Raw genomic sequence first — 21,224 nt, 5'->3', positions numbered from 1 at the left:
AGCATATAGCACACATTTTTCTCTTCCCCTACAATAGCTGGTAGCTCTGACAGTCTATTGTTCGTCAAAATAAGCCAAAAAGCCACCAACATGATTTCTAAAAGTATAAAAATCCTGGACATTTCTACAAGTACCTGCCATTTTTCAGTTATAAAATGTGTATGTGCAATCTTAGTATACTAAAGTACATAATTACTGAACAGATCTTGTGTCAATTGCTAACAATATAATCATTCTGGTGAGCTTCGTCTTAATGAATATTGAGTTAAAATGCACTTTTCACTTTAAAAGAAAAATGTGATATATGGGCCTATTTATTAAACTAAAAAGTGTGTTTAATCCCCGAAAACATCAGTTTTCGGGGATTGAACCGCAAATGTTGTTATATACTATGACTGCATTGCAGATATCTGCTGCTTTGCAGTCCACATAACAGTGTGTGGGCACTGCTCGGTAACGCTATTTACTAAGAGCCGAATTGAAAAAAAATAAACATGCTAATGTACGCTAATTGAAACATTTCACTGAAAACAGCTCTGCTCCGAAGAGCAGAGCTGCACAGCACATGTGTGGAGGGATCATGTGATCCTGTGTTGATTTTTTAATAAACATAAGAAATCTATCAATCCGCATCTATGCGATGAGGATTGAAAAGTTTCATTCATATTTTGCGGTGCTTTGTAAATAGACCCCATAGTGTTTTCTGCTTCCTTAGAAAAAGAAAAACCTATAGCCAATAACTTACTCATATGGTTAAAAAAAGCTTAAACCATACCTCCCAACATTTAGAATCCCGAAATCAAAACAAAATAAGCCATACCCCAGTCCAGCCCAAACTTCACCCACAGATGATCCAATATGGGTAAAACTCACCCCAGCTTTTCTGTTAAGCCCCACACCCTTTGTGGCCGGTAAATCAGGATGTCCTGCCAAAATCGGGACAGTTGGGAGGTATGTTAAACAGCAAGCGGAGCAAGCAAGCAAGCAAATTTTAATTATTGATAGAAATGTTGTGACCTCCCCCCACACACTCCCCTCCCCAGGTTATGGATTTGCATTTGAATCCAATTGCATTTTCATTAGAGACGCTCCACCCCCTTTAGACATTTCAACAAGGGAATGCAGTGAAGAGCTTACTGAAAATTTTAGTTAATTATAAACATTTAGGGCCTCATTTAGACTTGAGCACAATCTACTGCTCAAACGCACTTATGAAACACCCAAGTTCTTAATGTGGCCTCACAAATAACCAGTCTCATATTACAGATGATCTGAATGTATATGTTCCACAAATGATGGATTTGTGGATTGGTGGGTGGCTAACAGCTGACCGCTTGCAACTGCGAAGACGTCTCTCAGACTTGCCGGCTGGCAGAATGAGAACTTGAATGAATTATGAAATCCTCATGTGTCGTAAGATATATATATTCAGATCATCGACAACCTGACAGGCGTAAGTTTTACACATGAAGTCTGCTTATTTGTGTGGCCACATTAAAAAAGTGGGTGTTTCATTGGAGGTTACAAATATCTTTATGGCATTTGACTTACTTTTTTTCCAGAGTAATAGCAGGATTTTCATATTCAATCTGCTATGTTTGGGCCGCTACACATATACTATAAGAATATATATTGACTGTTTTTTTTATTATTGTGGGCCACAGTATACAGAGGGTAATATATCCTACTTAATGTTTGGATATTTATTTCCTGAATTATAAGAATTGTCGCCTGATTTATGTCATTTGTAGGATCTACATAACAATATTTACTCATGTGTTGGTATTTGATTATATAAGGTTTTTTTTTAAAAAAAGATTTAGTGTCAGTTTATATTTGTGATTTGTTTTCTTTGTTATTTTATGCATTGCATGTGAGATACTTTTTTAATAGATATCATTTTAGATTTAATGCTTGTTTTGGTTTATATAGCACTGTATATTTTTGTGTTGTTGGTATCTGGAGAAATCCAATTAATTTCACTGCACTCACACTGTAAAACAAAGAAGAATTGTGTGCCCCACATACGTCCAACTCTAAATTGAGTCCTTTATGTATTTTAGATATTTTCTGCTCACTGGAAAACAAGCTTTATTAGTATTATACCAAGGTCCAATATTGAAATTCAATTGTCTTTAAAATTTACATAAAAGCTATTGTATTCTACTGATGATGATAAGTAAACTTATAAAACCAAGTGACCTTGTGTTCACAGGTGTCTGCGGAGGGCATATTCCCTCATAAAATTGCATACAGTCTAACAGACCCACCATCTTTTGGGTACTTGGTCTCTATTAGTGGAGAGCTATCTTCTGATGGGTCACCAAGTTTGGACTCTGTACATACGTTCACCCAAGAGGATATTAACAAAGGAAGGATCCTGTACCTACATTCAGCCTCAGAAATGCTACCTGACCGAATGACACTAGAGGTGTCTGCAGGAGGGACAACTCAAGAGATAGTGGTCCCCCTGGAGATTCTATCTGTTCATATCCCACTGTTAGCCAATGAACTGAAGGTGGAGGAGGGTGGGACAACTGTCCTGTCCAGCAGCATACTACAAGTTCCCAGTGACTACTATCTGGGACTCCATTTAGAACTTATAATACTGGAAGCTCCAAAGAGTGGTCGTATTATTGATGCAGAGAAGAGGGATCTGAGAAGTTTCAATTGGAATGAGGTAAGATTTTAAATCAAATCAAACTGCGCAGTAGCCAAACAGTCACCCCAACTGAAACACACTGTCTTGATATTTATGTTTGTAGCTTATAATTTCCATGTAACATATTTTTACAATAATCACGTAGAAGGTCTGGGTTAGCAATATAATTTTCTTTGTTCTTGGAAAAAGTTAACTAAAAACTAGCCGTACAGTGAATTAACACCCCTCATTCTTGGGGGTTCCTTTCTACAATCCATCAAATTGATGAAATCTATTTTATTCCTCCATGTTACACTTTGGCAGATAAGCATATTTATAGTGAAATTCTGAGCTATATAATAAAAAGCTCCCCACACACAATAGTGACAAGTAATAACAAAAAGTCCTGAGGTCCCCTCACTGTTGTGATTATTTAAGCTATAAATAAGGCTATTGTAGGAGAAAACCTGAAACGTTTATTTGATTGAAAGGGCTGGTACCATAGGACGTTGTGGTGTTTACACTTTAGAACAGTGGACCTCTGAAGACTTTTCCACCTCTCCACATCAAGGAGTACTTTTATTTTGCGGAGGCAGCTCTCGAGGGTGGAGCAGAAGTGAGCACTTTGATGTGCGCTGGGTGTGCCATCAAGGGGCACCAGTCCACAACTTTTTCTTATTCAGGAGGTAGTTTCCGCAGGGCAGTAGTGATCTCTGTGCAGGTTGAAGTGCGGATTCTGTAATGAGAAATGCAAACAAAATATAGAAAATAAAACAACAAAATAATCAAAAGTCTGCTAAGGTGTATGCGGTTTTCTTAGGCATGAGATGATGGCGTGTACATATGCCCTGAAAACTGAACAATTAGTGGCCACTATGTAGTAGAATAAATGTGGGGGGGAAATAAATGTCATTTACAAAGGGTGGAAATTAGTGGTAAATTGGATTGAAATATATATAGGATGTTGGTGTAGTTGAGTGATAGGAAATAATGTATAGTTGATTGGAGGTACCTGTGTTGGTGCTAAGGGGTTGGATGTGAATGCATGGTATGGTTAGGGGGTAGTTAGATCGGGGATGAAGATGGTCTGGAAATTAAAAAATGTGTGCGGAGACTGATTGGTAGGAAAAACTAAGCTTGAGACAGGAGAAGATTTGTGTAATTATGAGCACAGGGTTTATGCATTGTAGTTGCCCAAAGGTGCCCCTAGGTGGCAGTAGGGTCACCATGAATGGTGATATCTGGTCTGAGGTCGTGTGGGCTTTAAGAACAAAGGATGTATTGTCAGTTTCTGTAGGTAATGGTGGCTGGATGTTTTTTAACATGTACGCCTATGTGATGGTAAATGTTCACCATATACACCCTAAATTGTGATATTTATTTTTTTAATCTACCCTAATGTGTGCAAATTTATTTAAGTACCCCCTAATGTTATTTTGAGTTAAATTTAAATACATTAAAGTAGCCCTTGAATCCATCTGAGGAAGCTCTTGGGGTACACAAGCCACAGGTTAAAGAAGGAACGCAAAAACATCCATAGAAAACTAACAGGGGAAATGTTGACCACGTTCCATCCTTCAAGTAGAAATATTTTTTAAATACTATATTTACACTGATATAAAAGTGATATATGTCAGTACAACAGCTATAACTATAGACCTATAACTCTACGCATTTCTCTCCAGCTGGACCAAGGCCGAGTATTTTATGAACATGATGACAGTAAGACTAGGAATGACAGTTTCACCATTATGGCCAATGCTTCAGATGTAAACCACCACAGCCAGCCAGTAACAGTCAGTGTGATGGTAGAGCCAGTAAACGATGAGAAGCCTCTCGTTGTCCTCAACAATGGGCTGCAGGTAAGTTCAGGCAAACTGTGAAACTACTTAACAAACCCAGCACCATCATATAGAACCAGCTCACTTCATGTGCTATTTGTGATCACAAGGAGGCATCAGTAATCCATGCAAAAACATACAATCTACTCAGTCAGCCAATCTGATCCGTTTATTTATCATCTGATAAGCTAATGTGCCACATTTGCAATGCTGTAAAACTCCAAATCACTAGTGATTGGAAGAAAGCTTCCCAACCTTCCAGGAATGCTGTTCTTAATATAATCTGGCACACAACCTCAATGGAATACATAACGAGCTTTCTCCATGATACAGTTCCCACATTTCACAGAGTTTGGGACCCCTGGCATCACGTTAACAACTGCGATTCCCTGGGTACCTTGTAGCTCCTCCTTGTTTCCCCGAAATGGTAAAACGGTTCATTTCTACTTATCTATATAATCATGTCTGGAGTCTTCTAGCAGCTTGTACCTCGTGCTATTGCAGAGTTGTCATTCCTGTCGACTCCCACCCATGTGTGTTTTTTTCCCCTCTTATTTTTTTTTTAAATCAAAAATGTTTTATTGAAGTTTCCAAACAAAATAGTGTACGAAAACATTCACAGCTCAAATAATAGATTTGCAAGTCATTTATAATAAACAAAGATATATTAAAAAATATATAAAAATGACAAATAACCCAAAAAAGACAAGGGATAAGCTTTTTCCCTTATTTATATTATATTGTTATAATGAGCAAGGGCCTTAGGGACCACTTACGAGTGTACTGGGACTATTGAGGTGGCAGAGTGGGCCCTTATGCCAGTGGCAACTTGCTCAGCCTAGTCAGCATTAGACTATAAACAGAATAAGGAGTTTTTATTTCAATTAAAACGTATTTAAAAATATGTGTTTTCAGCATGGGGCTGGTAGTGACTGGGAAGGGGAAAGTATGCTGCTTTTTGTGTCTGACTTACACTGACAGACTAGTGGTTTGTTATAGTGAGCACCGGGCTAGTCAGCTTAGGCCTGGAGCAATAAAGTGAACAAGAGTTTTGGGGAGACTTTTTTAAATTGAAATGTATATTGAAAATGTGTTTTTCTTTTGCGTTATTAATTTGGTGTAATGGATAAGGTTCTCACTGAGCTAGTTTGCTTGAATACCACAGATGGAGACAAGAGCTAATCATTGCATGTGAATGAAAAGAACACTTGCAATGCATTGAATGGCTCTTTTCTCATCCACCCTATACTTTGTATAGGAAAGTAATATAGGCATGAAAGAAGGAGGAATGGAATGGTGTAATTTTAAAAATATATTCCATTTCTTGGAGTATTATCATGCTCAATATCGGGGAACTAAAGAGACCCGTAGGTGAGAAGAGCAAGAACAGATAAAATATATGCATGTAAACCAGCTTATTTCCTCTACCCCTTAGAGTTATATTACTATGCAGCCCATATCTTCCCGACGTTGTCAGACAACCCCTTACCATGTACAGGAATATATGACCATAAATGTAAATGTCTATTTTTGGCCCGCTAAAACAATGATGGAGCCAACGCCTATAACTCTTTAGATTGTTGTAGCATGAGCTAATAATTGCAGTAAAAAAAAAAATATATATATATATATATATATATATATATATATGATAATATCCTTTTTCATTTCCTTCCTACCATAGGGGTTAATGCAGTGCTTAGTCATAGCTTTCTTTTTTCTTCACAGTAACATTCCAATACTGCTCAAACGTTAATTACAGGAGTACGCTTCATTACATAGTCTAAGAGTTAGTCTTATGGCTTACATCACTTCCTTACCCATTTTCAGTTTTAGCTTTGTACACTGATCATAGGGTTCACTGATCCATCTGTTTTTTCCTTCTCTTTGTTTTTGTCTTAGCAATGCTATGGGCTAGTTCTGCTAAAGGGCGGTTTGATGAAGCCGCCAGTTTTCGGCATTTTTCATGGTGGTTTTAAAACCGCCGGATTTACCAAAGGCCAAACCGTCAGTTAAAAAGCTGAAAACCACAGTTTTACAAACCACCACTTTACAAATCGCCATCCCGATTTTTAACATGATGGAAGTACAAACACACAGATTTACTAGGGAGGCTAATTTTATTTTTCATTAGATTAAGGGGAAACTATTATTGTATCATATTATGGGGAGAATATGAATATATAATTATATTAACTGGGCAGTATTATTTTATTGTTAATGGTAGATATAATTATTTATGATGCACACATGTGACATTACATAGTGCCCCTAAAATATAATAATACAATAATATTGCCACCTTAATATAATGAAAAATAAAATTTAACTCCATAAGTTAATTAGACATTATTTTTTCATCTTAATCATTAAATAATGATTTCCACCATAAGCCAATGATGTCTCCTTTTATGTTCTGAATGGCAAGATGGCTCAAACAGCATGTTTGGGCTATCAAGCCAATCAGAAGCAGGTATAAAAACAAGGCTATTTTATGGCGGTTTTGACCAAACCGCCGGCGGTTTAGTTGTTTTCAATCCACCACACATCGCCAGGCATTTTACATCGCAGCCTAAATCACCGGTGAAGTGTGGCGATTTAAGATAGCTACCAAACGATTTTTTGTAAATCTAACCCTATATCATTAATCAGAGTATTCATACCCCCACATACACATGTATTATTGTTTATTTATATAGCACCAATGGTATTACTCAGCACTATACACAGGATATGTAGTCATTTACATCAGTCCCTTCTCCATTGAAGCTTACTGAAGCTCCAGTACTTGAACAGTTTATTTGTAAGGACACCATACATTGGGACAACAAATAAGCTTTTACTGTTGTTTTTTATACAATCGCTATTGTTTTAATTACTACAGTCGGATGGCCCTCTTGGCCTCTCGTTTTGTTCTAGGATATTAAGGTCCCCTAACATATAAGAATAACCTAAGGGGGATCCAGAGTCCTGACACATGTGAACTAATACCCAACTACGACATTAATTTGCCTTTTACAAGTATGCAATGTTCTGTACTCTTTTATATGCTGTAATGAAGTACTGCACTATGAGTTGTCTCTTGTGTTCCTATCCTACAAAAGTGACAAGCATTTATTTGCTCTTTAAATGTATGTGTATCTGATAAAAACCTGCACCCTACTCTTTTCAAATGGTGGGCGTACTTTACAAGTATTTCTTCCCGACCACCATGTCATTGGGCCAACATCAGCATGGTACATTTTAAAAACTCTCTACTAGAGAGTCTCTCTATCCAGCGGGTCAAGTTATGTAAGAGATTGTATTTAAAAAATACATTTTAATGAACTTTTACATTTATTTTATTTTTTTTCTCAAAAGCAGACTATTACTTTATACTGTTAGTCTCTTCTGTTTTTATGGTAGGTCCACTTGCCTCAATTAGACAGGCTAAATGGAAAATCAGTGAGGCCCAAAAGTAAATGATAACAATATAGACTGGCACTTCACCTACTGACTTCATTGTAAGACTATCAAATTCCATTTACTTACATTTTCCATATCACTACTTCTAAATTTCCATTTGGACCACTGGGTCCAACTCTAAAATAGGCACTATGGGCCAGCGTCGGACTGGGCAGGTGGGGGGTCGGGGGATCCACCGGTAGGCCCTGATGCTAGATAGCTCCGCCCTCTTCTGTAATGGGGCGGGGCTAAAAAAAATGATTCTTCTGCCCTTGAGTAATTGGTGGCAGTGGGGGCTGGGGGCCAGGTGTCACGTGGGGGAAAGTGGGGTAGTGTGGCAGTGGGTGGCTGATCCCTCATCAGGGACCAGCCACTTTCGCTAAACAGGAAACAGGAAGTAGCGTGTGTTCCACCGTGGAACGCACGCTACTTCCTGTTTTGCTTTTGATTGTACAGGGAGCATGGAGCGACACAGAGAGGAGGCTCCAGCAATAAGGTAAGTGTGAATGAAAGGGGGGCCTGCTATTTGTGACAAGGGAGAGGGGGCTGCTATCTGTGTGAGTGACAGGGGAGGGGGAGCTGCTATTTGTGTGAGTGACAGGGGGGGGCTGCTATTTGTGTGAGTAACAGGAGAGGGGGGGGGCTGCTATTTGTGTGACAGGAAAGGGGGCCTGCTATGTATGTGATTGACAAGGGAGGGGGGGCCCTGCTATTTGTGCTAGTGACAGGGATGAGGGGGCCCTGCTATTTGTGCTAGTGACAGGGAAGAGGGGGCCCTGCTATTTGTGCTAGTGACAGGGAAGAGGGGGCTCTGCTATTTGTGCTAGTGACAGGGAAGAGGGGGCTCTGCTATTTGTGCTAGTGACAGGGAAGAGGGGGCCCTGCTATTTGTGCTAGTGACAGGGAAGGGGGGCCCTGCTATTTGTGTGAGTGACAGGGGAGGGGGTTGCCATAATGTGTGAGGAAGTGGTTTTTTTTATATAATGTGTGATATGAGGGAAAGGAGTGGGGTTGTGTTAATAGTACATGGGTGGGAGGTAGGCTATAAATTTAATGGTGGAGTTTAGGTGGGGGCTAATTATTTAATGGATGGTATTTTATTTGTGGGGTGATGGTGGGGCAATTTAATTTATTGGTGGGTTATTTAATTTAATAGTGGAGCCTATTAAATTAAGATGGGGTGACAGGACCTTTAATGCTGGGGTGGTTTGCTGCTATTAACTGAATGTGGGGCTGAGTTTGGTTAGGAGGGATATTAAATGTGAATATGAATTATTTAATGCCGGGGATGGTCGTGGGAAATGGTTATATTAAACGTAAATGCTGTTAATTTATTGCTGGGGCTGTTTGTAGGGAGAGTAATAAGTTAATTTATTAAATGGGAATACTATTAATTTAATGTTGGATAGAGGCCTAATTATTAAATGTGGTTGCTGTTGATTTTATAGGGATGGTTGGAGTTTTCTAAATTTCATGTACCCATTTTTTTTTTTTTCAATAGGACCCCAACATTCCAGACAAGGAGAAACTGATCTAAGACACCAGCTTCCACAGGTGGTGAAATGACAAGAACAGGTAGGAGAGACCAGGACAGTCTGCCAACTGTCTTGAATCTGGTGGGGCAGTCCCGAATTTTTGTGGCTGTCTTGCTTATTCAGGATTTGGTCCAACTACAAGGACAGTTGGGAGGTATCTCCTGCTTCACACTATACTGCTCGTGAAGGCAGAACTGCATGCAACTAACAATAGTGCACACAGTTATGCCTGTGTATATGTCTAAAATGATAACCTCCTGTCTTGAGTGCACCAGCACCCCCTTTGCAGCACTTTATGGTATTAGGTGGGCCCCAGTCATTGGTTTCCCCGGTGGGCCCTTCATGTCCCAATCCGACACTGCGATGGGCCTGATTCATTAAGAAGAGTAAAGCAAAAAAAAAATAAGTAACTTTGCACCTTGGCAAAACCATATTGCATTGGAGGGGGAGGTAAATTTTAAATGTAAGGACAGATTTATAGTTGGTGTAAGGCATGTAACTTTAAATTTCAGAGTACAAATAAATCTATCAAGTATTTGTGTCCTACATGAAAAAGCAGCCAGTATTTTCCTTATGTGCAAAATAATAAACTAATTTGCACCCCTTACACTCTGACATGATTTTGTTGAGTCAAGGTGAAAAGTTTTTTTGCATTACTTTCCTTAAAGAACCAGGCCCATTGTGTGCATGTGTTCAGATGTATAAATGTTTTCATTAAAATAAGTTGTGCATTCAGTTGGAAAGGTACCAACATAATTTTACTATTTACAGTCTAGTGCATTTGCCGTAGGACAAACCATGGTATTTGTACAAACTGTATATGTACAGTGATTACAATATTTTATGATGCACTTATACCTCTGACAAGGTTAAATGAACAAAGAGAAACACTTAATAATAAGTTGCAAATTGTGAAGTGTTTATAAAGAGGCATTTGGATTTCAACAAATTTTAGATATAAATAATGATAAAATAGAGCTTAAAGGAATGTATGTAGAACTTACCTTTAGCCACTAGATGTCACCATTGTTCCTAAATAGAATTTAAGTATTTAAATGTTTTTGTTTTATTTCACTGGTCATAAATAATATTCTTTTTCACTCCAAGCAACAAACCCTCATGATGACAAGTATGTAACACATCTATTTGTAAAGCACACTTGGTAGACACCTTATGAACTTATGTTAGTGTTATTCAGTTGTAACAAATAGAACTTTTAAAATCACTGTTTGTAAAAATAACATCAAAAACAATTTAAGAACAGTAAAAGCTCATTCATACATATGTGCTGGGAAAAAGGGTGAAAACAAATAAAATTAACATGCGTTTAGTGATGTATTTTTAATGCATTTTCATGCACTTTTCCTGCACTGTGCTTTAACCAATACAGTCTTTTCTACTGCTATCATACATTAAGGCAGTGGTTCCCAAACTTATGCAGTTCGCGGCACCCTTAGAGTCTCCAAATTTTTTCAAGGCACCCCTCCAATATAATTATTGAGCAGTCCTGTTTTAGTAATAGTTGGGTCAAAAAATTGTAATAAGTATTTAGGTCAGGACAGAAATACTTATTTAGTTGTATGCAAAAATGCCCCCTCTGCATCCAGACACTCTGCCCCCTCTGCATCCAGACACGCTGCCCCCTGTGCATCCAGACACACTGCTCCCTCTGCATCCAGACACACACTGCCCCCTCTGCATCCAGCATCCAGACACACTGCCCTCTCTCACACTGCCCCCTCTGTCCTCTGTCACGCTGTCCCCCCTCCTCTGCTCTCTGTCACGCTGTCCCCCCTCCTCTGCTCTCTGTCACGCTGTCCCCCTCCTCTGCCTTCTGTCACGCTGTCCCCCTCCTCTGCACTCTGTCATGCTGTCCCCTCCTCTGCACTCTGTCCCCTTCTCTGCCCTCTCTCATGCTGTCCCCTCCTCTGCCCTCTGTCACGTTGTCACCTCTTCTGCCCCTGCTGTCACTCTTATCTGCCCCGCTGTCACCCTCCTCTGCCCCACTGTCACTCTCCTGCTGTCACCCTCCTCTGCCTCTCCTCTATCCCACTGTCACCCTCCTCTGCCCCACTGTCACTCTCCTGCTGTCACCCTCCTCTGCCCCGCTGTCACCCTCCTCTGCCCCACTGTCACTCTCCTGCTGTCACCCTCCTCTGCCCCGCTGTCACTCTCCTCTGCCTCTCCTCTGCCCTGCTGTCACTCTCCTCTACCTCTCCTCTGCCCCGCTGTCACTTTCCTCTGCCCCGCTGTCACTCTCCTCTGCCTCTCCTCTGCCCCGCTGTCACTCTCCTCTGCCTCTCCTCTGCCCCGCTGTCACTCTCCTCTGCCCCTCTGTCACTCTCCTCTGCCGCACTGTCACTCTCCTGCTGTCACCCTCCTCTGCCCTGCTGTCACCCTCCTCTGCCCCACTGTCACTCTCCTGCTGTCACCCTCCTCTGCCCCGCTGTCACTCTCCTCTGCCTCTCCTCTGCCCCGCTGTCACTCTCCTCTGCCCATCACTCTCCTGCTGTCACCCTCCTCTGCCCCGTTGTCACCCTCCTCTGCCCCACTGTCAGTCTCCTCTGCCCCACTGTCACTCTCCTGCTGTCACCCTCCTATGCCCCGTTGTCACCCTCCTCTGCCCCACTGTCAGTCTCCTCTGCCCCACTGTCACTCTCCTGCTGTCACCCTCCTATGCCCCGTTGTCACCCTCCTCTGCCCCACTGTCACTCTCCTGCTGTCACCCTCCTCTGCCTCTCCTCTGCCCCGCTGTCACTCTTCTCTGCCTCTCCTCTGCCCTGCTGTCACTCTCTTCTGCCCCGCTGTCACTCTCCTCTGCCTCTCCTCTGCCCTGCTGTCACTCTCCTCTGCCCTGCTGTCACTCTCCTCTGCCTCTCCTCTGCCCTGCTGTCACTCTCCTCTACCTCTCCTCTGCCCCGCTGTCACTTTCCTCTGCCCCGCTGTCACTCTCCTCTGCCTCTCCTCTGCCCCGCTGTCACTCTCCTCTGCCTCTCCTCTGCCCCGCTGTCACTCTCCTCTGCCCCTCTGTCACTCTCCTCTGCCGCACTGTCACTCTCCTGCTGTCACCCTCCTCTGCCCTGCTGTCACCCTCCTCTGCCCCACTGTCACTCTCCTGCTGTCACCCTCCTCTGCCCCGCTGTCACTCTCCTCTGCCTCTCCTCTGCCCCGCTGTCACTCTCCTCTGCCCATCACTCTCCTGCTGTCACCCTCCTCTGCCCCGTTGTCACCCTCCTCTGCCCCACTGTCACTCTCCTGCTGTCACCCTCCTCTGCCTCTTCTCTGCCCCGCTGTCACTCTCCTCTGCCTCTCCTCTGCCCCGCTGTCACTCTCCACTGCCCCACTGTCACTCTCCTGCTGTCACACTCCTCTGCCCCGCTGTTACCCTCCTCTGCCTCTCCTCTGCCCCGCTGTTACTCTCCTCTGCCTCTCCTCTGCCCCACTGTCACTCTCCTCTTCCTCTCCTCTGCCCCGCTGTCACTCTCCTCGGCCCCGCTGTCACTCTCCTCTGCCTCTCCTCTGCCCCGCTGTCACTCTCCTCTGCCTCTCCTCTGCCCCAATGTCACTCTCCTCTGCTTCCCCTCTGCCCCGCTGTCACTCTCCACTGCCCCACTGTCACTCTCCTGCTGTCACCCTCCTCTGCCCCGCTGTCACCCTCCTCTGCCTCTCCTCTGCCCCGCTGTCACTCTCCTCTGCTTCTCCTCTGCCCCGCTGTCACTCTCCTCTTCCTCTCCTCTGCCCCGCTGTCACTCTCCTCAGCCCCGCTGTCACTCTCCTCTGCCCCGCTGTCACTCTCCTCTGCCTCTCCTCTGCCCCGCTGTCACTCTCCTCTGCCCCAATGTCACTCTCCTCTGCCCCGCTGTCACTCTCCTCTGCCTCTCCTCTGCTCTGCTGTCACTCTCCTCTGCCTCTCCTCTGCCCCGCTGTCACTCTCCTCTGCCCCACTGTCACTCTCCTGCTGTCACCCTCCTCTGCCCCACTGTCACTCTCCTGCTGTCACCCTCCTCTGCCCCGCTGTCACTCTCCTCTACCTCTCCTCTGCCCCACTGTCAGTCTCCTCTGCCCCACTGTCACTCTCCTGCTGTCACCCTCCTATGCCCCGTTGTCACCCTCCTCTGCCCCACTGTCACTCTCCTGCTGTCACCCTCCTCTGCCTCTCCTCTGCCCCGCTGTCACTCTTCTCTGCCTCTCCTCTGCCCTGCTGTCACTCTCTTCTGCCCCGCTGTCACTCTCCTCTGCCTCTCCTCTGCCCTGCTGTCACTCTCCTCTGCCCTGCTGTCACTCTCCTCTGCCTCTTCTCTGCCCCGCTGTCACTCTCCTCTGCCTCTCCTCTGCCCCGCTGTCACTCTCCTCTGCCCCGCTGTCATTCTCCTCTGCCCCGCTGTCACTCTCCTCTGCCTCTCCTCTGCCCCGCTGTCACTCTCCTCTGCCCCACTGTCACTCTCCTGCTGTCACCCTCCTCTGCCCCGCTGTCACTCTCCTCTGCCTCTCCTCTGCTCCGCTGTCACTCTCCTCTGCCCCGCTGTCACTCTCCTCTGCCCCGCTGTCACTCTCCTCTGCCCTGCTGTCACTCTCCTGCTGTCACCCTCCTCTGCCCCGCTGTCACCCTCCTCTGCCCCACTGTCACCCTCCTCTGCCTCTCCTCTTCCCCGCTGTCACTCTCCTCTGCCTCTCCTCTGCCCCGCTGTCACTCTCCTCTGCCCCGCTGTCACTCTCCTCTGCCTCTCCTCTGCCCCGCTGTCACTCTCCTCTGCCCCGCTGTCACTCTCCTCTGCCTCTCCTCTGCCCCGCTGTCACTCTCCTCTGCCTCTCCTCTGCCCCAATGTCACTCTCCTCTGCTTCCCCTCTGCCCCGCTGTCACTCTCCACTGCCCCACTGTCACTCTCCTGCTGTCACCCTCCTCTGCCCCGCTGTCACCCTCCTCTGCCTCTCCTCTGCCCCGCTGTCACTCTCCTCTGCTTCTCCTCTGCCCCGCTGTCACTCTCCTCTTCCTCTCCTCTGCCCCGCTGTCACTCTCCTCAGCCCCGCTGTCACTCTCCTCTGCCCCGCTGTCACTCTCCTCTGCCTCTCCTCTGCCCCGCTGTCACTCTCCTCTGCCCCAATGTCACTCTCCTCTGCCCCGCTGTCACTCTCCTCTGCCTCTCCTCTGCTCTGCTGTCACTCTCCTCTGCCTCTCCTCTGCCCCGCTGTCACTCTCCTCTGCCCCACTGTCACTCTCCTGCTGTCACCCTCCTCTGCCCCACTGTCACTCTCCTGCTGTCACCCTCCTCTGCCCCGCTGTCACTCTCCTCTACCTCTCCTCTGCCCCACTGTCAGTCTCCTCTGCCCCACTGTCACTCTCCTGCTGTCACCCTCCTATGCCCCGTTGTCACCCTCCTCTGCCCCACTGTCACTCTCCTGCTGTCACCCTCCTCTGCCTCTCCTCTGCCCCGCTGTCACTCTTCTCTGCCTCTCCTCTGCCCTGCTGTCACTCTCTTCTGCCCCGCTGTCACTCTCCTCTGCCTCTCCTCTGCCCTGCTGTCACTCTCCTCTGCCCTGCTGTCACTCTCCTCTGCCTCTTCTCTGCCCCGCTGTCACTCTCCTCTGCCTCTCCTCTGCCCCGCTGTCACTCTCCTCTGCCCCGCTGTCATTCTCCTCTGCCCCGCTGTCACTCTCCTCTGCCTCTCCTCTGCCCCGCTGTCACTCTCCTCTGCCCCACTGTCACTCTCCTGCTGTCACCCTCCTCTGCCCCGCTGTCACTCTCCTCTGCCTCTCCTCTGCTCCGCTGTCACTCTCCTCTGCCCCGCTGTCACTCTCCTCTGCCCCGCTGTCACTCTCCTCTGCCCTGCTGTCACTCTCCTGCTGTCACCCTCCTCTGCCCCGCTGTCACCCTCCTCTGCCCCACTGTCACCCTCCTCTGCCTCTCCTCTTCCCCGCTGTCACTCTCCTCTGCCTCTCCTCTGCCCCGCTGTCACTCTCCTCTGCCCCGCTGTCACTCTCCTCTGCCTCTCCTCTGCCCCGCTGTCACTCTCCTCTGCCCCGCTGTCACTCTCCTCTGCCTCTCCTCTGCCCCGCTGTCACTCTCCTCTGCCCCGCTGTCACTCTCCTGCTGTCACCCTCCTCTGCCCCGCTGTCACCCTCCTCTGCCCCACTGTCACTCTCCTGCTGTCACCCTCCTCTGCCTCTCCTCTTCCCTGCTGTCACCCTCCTCTGCCCCGCTATCACGATCCCTCTAACTCCTCTGTCATGGGCCAGCCATATAAAAAAGAAGGAAAGAACACAGAACATTACCAATCCGCAGGGCACCGGGACCCAGCAGCCTCCTCTCTCCCGCAGCAGCTGTGCGCCATTGGGGCGTGGCTAACACATCAAAATCACTAGGCTCTCAATTCGCTGGAGCGTCACATATGTCCAAGCACTCCTGACTTTCAGGACATCTAGCACCACAGTGTAGTATAGAAAGAATGCAATGTGTACACAAAGAGTTCAGTCTTGGCCTGCACCTTACATTGGGCACAACACTCACCAAAAATTGCCATTGTCCCTACTAGAATCACAACATTTTACCTACTGTCCTGCTCTCTCCTACCTGTTCTTCTCTCTTTCACCACCTGTGGCTGCAGGTTTGTTTAGTTGCGGTTTGTCTGGATCCTGGAATGCTGGGGGCCTTATTTGGAAAAAAAGGCTACATTTAGATAATTCCAAACAACCCTGGCGTTAAATCAATACCACCCACGATTAATAATTAGGCCTTCCTCCAGCTCCAATATTACAATAATGTGCCCCTTCATCATCGCTATGCCTTATGATTACACTGCGCCCTCCATGCTGCTTTTGCCCCCTTCACCTGGCTCCCCTTCATCACACTATACTATGCTGCTCCTCCCCCCCATTTTCAATCCCACTGTGCCATGCCTCCCCCCCTTTTTAACCCCACTGTGCCATGCTGCCCCCCGTTTTTTAACCCCACTGTGCCATGCTGCCCCCGTTTTTTAACCCCACTGTGACATGCAACCCCCTGTTTTTTAACCCCACTGTGACATGCCCCCCCCCCCATTTTTTAACTGTGTCATGACTGCCCCCCGTTTTTAACCCCACTGTGCCATGCTGCCCCGGTTTTTAACCCCACTGTGCCATGCCTCCCCCCCTTTTTAACCCCACTGTGCCATGCTGCCCCCCGTTTTTTAACCCTACTGTGCCATGCTGACCCCTGTTTTTTACCCCACTGTGCCATGCTGCCCCGTTTTTTAACCCCTCTGTGCCATGCCCCCCCTCGTTTTTTAACCCCTCTGTGCCATGCCGCCCCCCCATTTTTTAACCCCTCTGTGTTATGCTGCCCCCTCCCGTTTTTTAATCCCTCTGTGCCCCCCCTCGTTTTTTAACCTCTCTGTGCCTCACCTCGTTTTTTAACCCCTCTGTGCCCCCCCCTCCCCCTGTTTTCCTCCCTTCACTTACCTTTTCTTCTCTCTTCTTTCTTGGTCTTCTCTGCTTCTCTGTGCTCCATTTCTCCAGACTGACTGAATGCTGGACGTGACATGATGGCGTCACACCCGGCATTCAGTCTGAATGGAGCACAGAGCAGCAGAGAGGAGGGACACCGGTGCCGCGATCACGTGAGTATGGTTGTTTTTTTTAACGACTGAGCAACCCCCCCCCCCTCCCCCCCGCCGCAAAAAAAATAAATAAAATGTAGTTTTGAAAAAAACAAAACGTCGGTGCAAGGGCCCGGGACGGGCCCCCTGACATGCCCGGGCCCGGGTAATTAGTACCCGCCCCCTCTCAGCGGCCCTGTGTCTGACTCTGATGCTGACATGACTTGTTCTTGTTTCTGCTTGTTTGCTTTTGACCCTGACAGTGGCTTCTTATACATTCTGCTACTACACTGACTGGGATTCATGTCCTGTCCTTCTGTACAGTCAGCATCTGGTTAGTGAGGCTAGTTTCTGGGACAGTGATCCGTGAATTCCCTTCCAGTTACTGGTAGCACAGTGGGTTCAAATTTTAAAAAAATTCATTACAGAGGCAAAAGTGTTGCCCCTTCACCATCGGTTATACATGCCATTATGGAACACTATCAGAATGAGTCATGTGACAATACTCTCCAGGTACCAGTTAGATTTTACAAGAGTGACATCACTACTCTGAGAATGTAATGATATACATTCTCAGAGTAATGCGTTTTGATTTTTCAGCCTAATGATGGCTTTCTTCACTGATAGTGACAGCTCTTTGGATCTTATTTCAAATGCAAATGTCACACCTAGAGTCAACAACTGACCTTTTATCTGCTTAATTGATGATGAAATAACGAGGGAAAAGCCCACACATTTCCATGAAATAGCTTCTGCGTCGATTGTCCCATTACTTTTGGTCCCTTAAAAAGTGGGAGGCACATATAGAAACCGTTGTAATACCTACACTGTTCGCCTGATTTGGATGTAAATACCCTCAAATTAAAGCTGAAAGTCTGCAGTTAAAGCACATCTTGTTAGTTTCATTTCAAAACCATTGTGGTGGTGTATAGAGGCTAAAATATGAGAATTCTGTCGATGTCCCAATATTTATGGACTTGACTATATTTTACTGGATATTTTATATATATTCATGTCACTTGTGTAATACACATATACATGTTATATTATTTTATTTTTATTTAGTATTTTATTGTTAGTAGAAAATACACATATGAATGCAAAGGGAGTGTACAATAAACCCAGTATAGTGTTGCATAACATACAAATAACTAATTAATAATATAATAACAATAAGGGAAGGGCACAGCTATTCATTCTGCAAAAAGGTATCATTCTGCATACTTGGTGGTTCAATGATCTGGTGCAAGATTAACCATGATATTAATTAATAAGTTTTCTTCCTAACTCCAGTTGGCTTTATTTTGGGGGTTAGATAAACATACAGATCACTTATTACAGATATTTTTTTTGGCTGTCAGGCGTAACTTGCCATTTAGTTGGAGGTCCCATGAAATTTGTTGGCTTCTGATTGTTATGCATATTTGTGGAGTCAGGTGAATAATTACACATTCTCTGTGAAACGCTGCATATGTTTAAAGGTTAATAAATAATATTTGGGAATTTGTGATTCCTTGGGATAAAGCTAAATATATGATGTACATCTAGCCAACTATGATTGTTGGAAAGGAGTCTTTCCTAAGGGCACTTCCTGGCAAAAAGCCTATTAAAATAACGCTGCAGATTGCTCCATAACAAGCAAAATGACTGATGTCGCTAACGCTGACCACACACGGACTGATTATCCTGCTACTTGGCCCATAAAAAAAGAGACTGTAGTTGAAAAGGATTGTAGATGCTGAAACCCAGAACTGTTTTGTGGCAAGCAGAAAGCCTTATCATCATTTATTTATATAGCGCCACTAATTCTGCAGCGCTGTACAGAGAACTCACTCACATCAGTCCGTACCCCATTGGGGCTTACAGTCTAAATTCACTAACACACATACACACACACACAGAGGGACACACAGACTAGGGTCAATTTGTTAGCAGCCAATTAGCCTACTAGTATGTTTTTGGAGTGTGGGAGGAAACCGGAGCACCCGGAGGAAACCCACGCAAACACAGGGAGAACATACAAACTCCACACAGATAAGGCCATGGACAGGAATTGAACTCATGACCCCAGTGCTGTAATGCAGATGTAATAGCCACCATGCTGCCCATAAAAATAGAAATAACAAAGGGGTCTTAGTTTATGCTGAAAAGAGAGTTACTGTGTAATTAAACTGCTGCCATTGCTTACTTTCATTACTTGTATTAAGTTATTTGAAATATCCATTCACATCTGGTTCCTGTTTATTTAAGTCTAGTTTCCACAACTTTACAAATGTGTGCTTGGATCAACATCTTTATAGAATCTCCTTCTTGTCTTCTGGGAGGATTTCTTATGTTACTGTTCCATTGTACAGCCAATGGTGTTTGCCCTTGGCAGTAACCCAACAAACTGAATCATTTATTAGAAAGAATACTTACAAACTAAATACTAGACGCAGTTTTTCTTACCACACCAGCGTAAATAGAAGGAAATAGGAGTAGGATCAAATCCTGACATCACCACTAGGGGTCGCTCTTACCGCTCACTCGGTTAGGAAGGGTGTGTAGTTCCTCTTGCTTTCTCTTTTTGACTCACTGACACTCTGACACCAGTGGGAGTGCTGGAGCAATAAACAAACTATCCCCTGGCTCTGCTGCAGACAAGCATGCATTATATTTAGTGTTGATGTCATTTACATTAACGGCTTTTGCTCAGACAGGTCTCAAATGCATTTTATTATATATAGGTAAACACTGGAAATAGGTCTGGTCATCTAGCAGAAAGATATGGGACTGGAGCCGAGTAGGAAACACTGTATGCTGTAAAATACATATTTGTATTACAAGTTAACCCGTGCATGATACTCATGCATTCTAGTCAAATCAAGCTACTTAAGGTGTTAAAAAGGTTCTTGTCATGCATTTGGGCCATAGCCCAGGCCTCAACCACCAACCACTCCCCACTGTCACCCCCGGCAACCACCAACCACTCCCAACTGTCACTTCTCCTTCAAGAAATATATATATATTTTTTTTAAATCTTTATAAACACTTTTAACAATTAACAAATTAAATTAACAAATTAAAAACATCTTAGTATACCAAATTTCAGCCCTTTCTGAATTTTTTTTTCCACACACACTAAGAATTTAGTAGGTCAGTGTATAACTCCGCCCAGCAGGTGGCGCTGCAGCTTGGTTTTATTTTTTACACACACACACACACAGACAGACAGACTAACACACGCCACTAGACATTTATATTATAGACACTTTCCAACATTCCGGGAGACTCCCGCATTTTGCGAGAGTCTCACAGACTCCCGGGAGAGTGTGGCAATCTCCCGGATCTGCCCACTTCCAAGTGGGCAGAATTAGATCCAAAACGCAGCGATTCACCAGCGGGTCCAAAATGACGCGATTTTGGAGCCCCACCCCCCATCACGCCCACCTCCCCCGGCAGTCTCCCGGAAGACAAATTTCAAAAGTTGGTAAGTATGATTTGTATGTTTTTAAAATATCATCCTCTGCTCTTCATTTGTGAAGACTGTACTATAAGTTGTATGTGCCTGTGTGGTTGACCAAAACCTCTTCTTTTTTTTGTCCCAAACCAGGACAACAAAAAAAGAAAGTGGTACTGCCACGCTGCATGGGCGTGCCGTCATGTCACTTGGAGCATGCCTAGTCCCCTTACCTAAAACCACCCCTTCAATACCACACGCATGCACTATATTAAATGGCATTACATCTGGCTGGTATTGCTGAACTAATATTCATGGGCATGCAACCTATTCATTCGGTAGTTACTAGTCACATCACTAAGGCATGAAATATTAGATGATATAGTCCACACAATTGCTACCTTCACTCCATGCAGGCGGCAGGTTCTAAACATGATCCTCCACTCTGATTACCTCTTCCGACTCCAGAATCCAAGACTTCTCCCGTGCAACCCCCCTTCACTCGAATGACCTCCCTTGCTCCATCTGTCTCTCTCCCACTCTAAGCTCCTTCAAACGGGCACTAAAAACCCACCTGTTCCTAAATGCCTACCAACCTTCCACCTAACCCGTTCTCCCCTCCCTCCTCCCGTCCCGTCTTCTCTCCCTTTACGTCAACTGGCTCCCTTTTGTACCTGAGTTTTGTTCACCCTCCCTTAGGATGTAAGCTCATTTGAGCAGGGCCCTCTTCCCTCGTGTGTCCCTACCTACTCT

The 21,224-nt window shown here is 45.3% G+C and overlaps 1 protein-coding gene across 1 annotated transcript in view; it reads left to right on the top strand.

Annotated features, from left to right (window-relative positions):
- CSPG4 (chondroitin sulfate proteoglycan 4) overlaps positions 1-21,224 on the top strand; it is a 98,357-nt gene that overhangs the window by 46,534 nt on the left and 30,599 nt on the right. Inside the window, exons 4-5 of the mRNA XM_075208267.1 lie at positions 2,216-2,680; positions 4,327-4,503. Of these exons, the coding sequence (XP_075064368.1) occupies positions 2,216-2,680; positions 4,327-4,503 (642 nt within the window). The remainder of the gene's footprint in view (positions 1-2,215; positions 2,681-4,326; positions 4,504-21,224) is intronic.

Source organism: Mixophyes fleayi, chromosome 4 (genome assembly GCF_038048845.1).
Source record: "Mixophyes fleayi isolate aMixFle1 chromosome 4, aMixFle1.hap1, whole genome shotgun sequence".
Taxonomy (NCBI): Eukaryota; Metazoa; Chordata; class Amphibia; order Anura; family Limnodynastidae; genus Mixophyes; species Mixophyes fleayi.
This window is presented reverse-complemented; position numbering and strand designations above follow the sequence as displayed.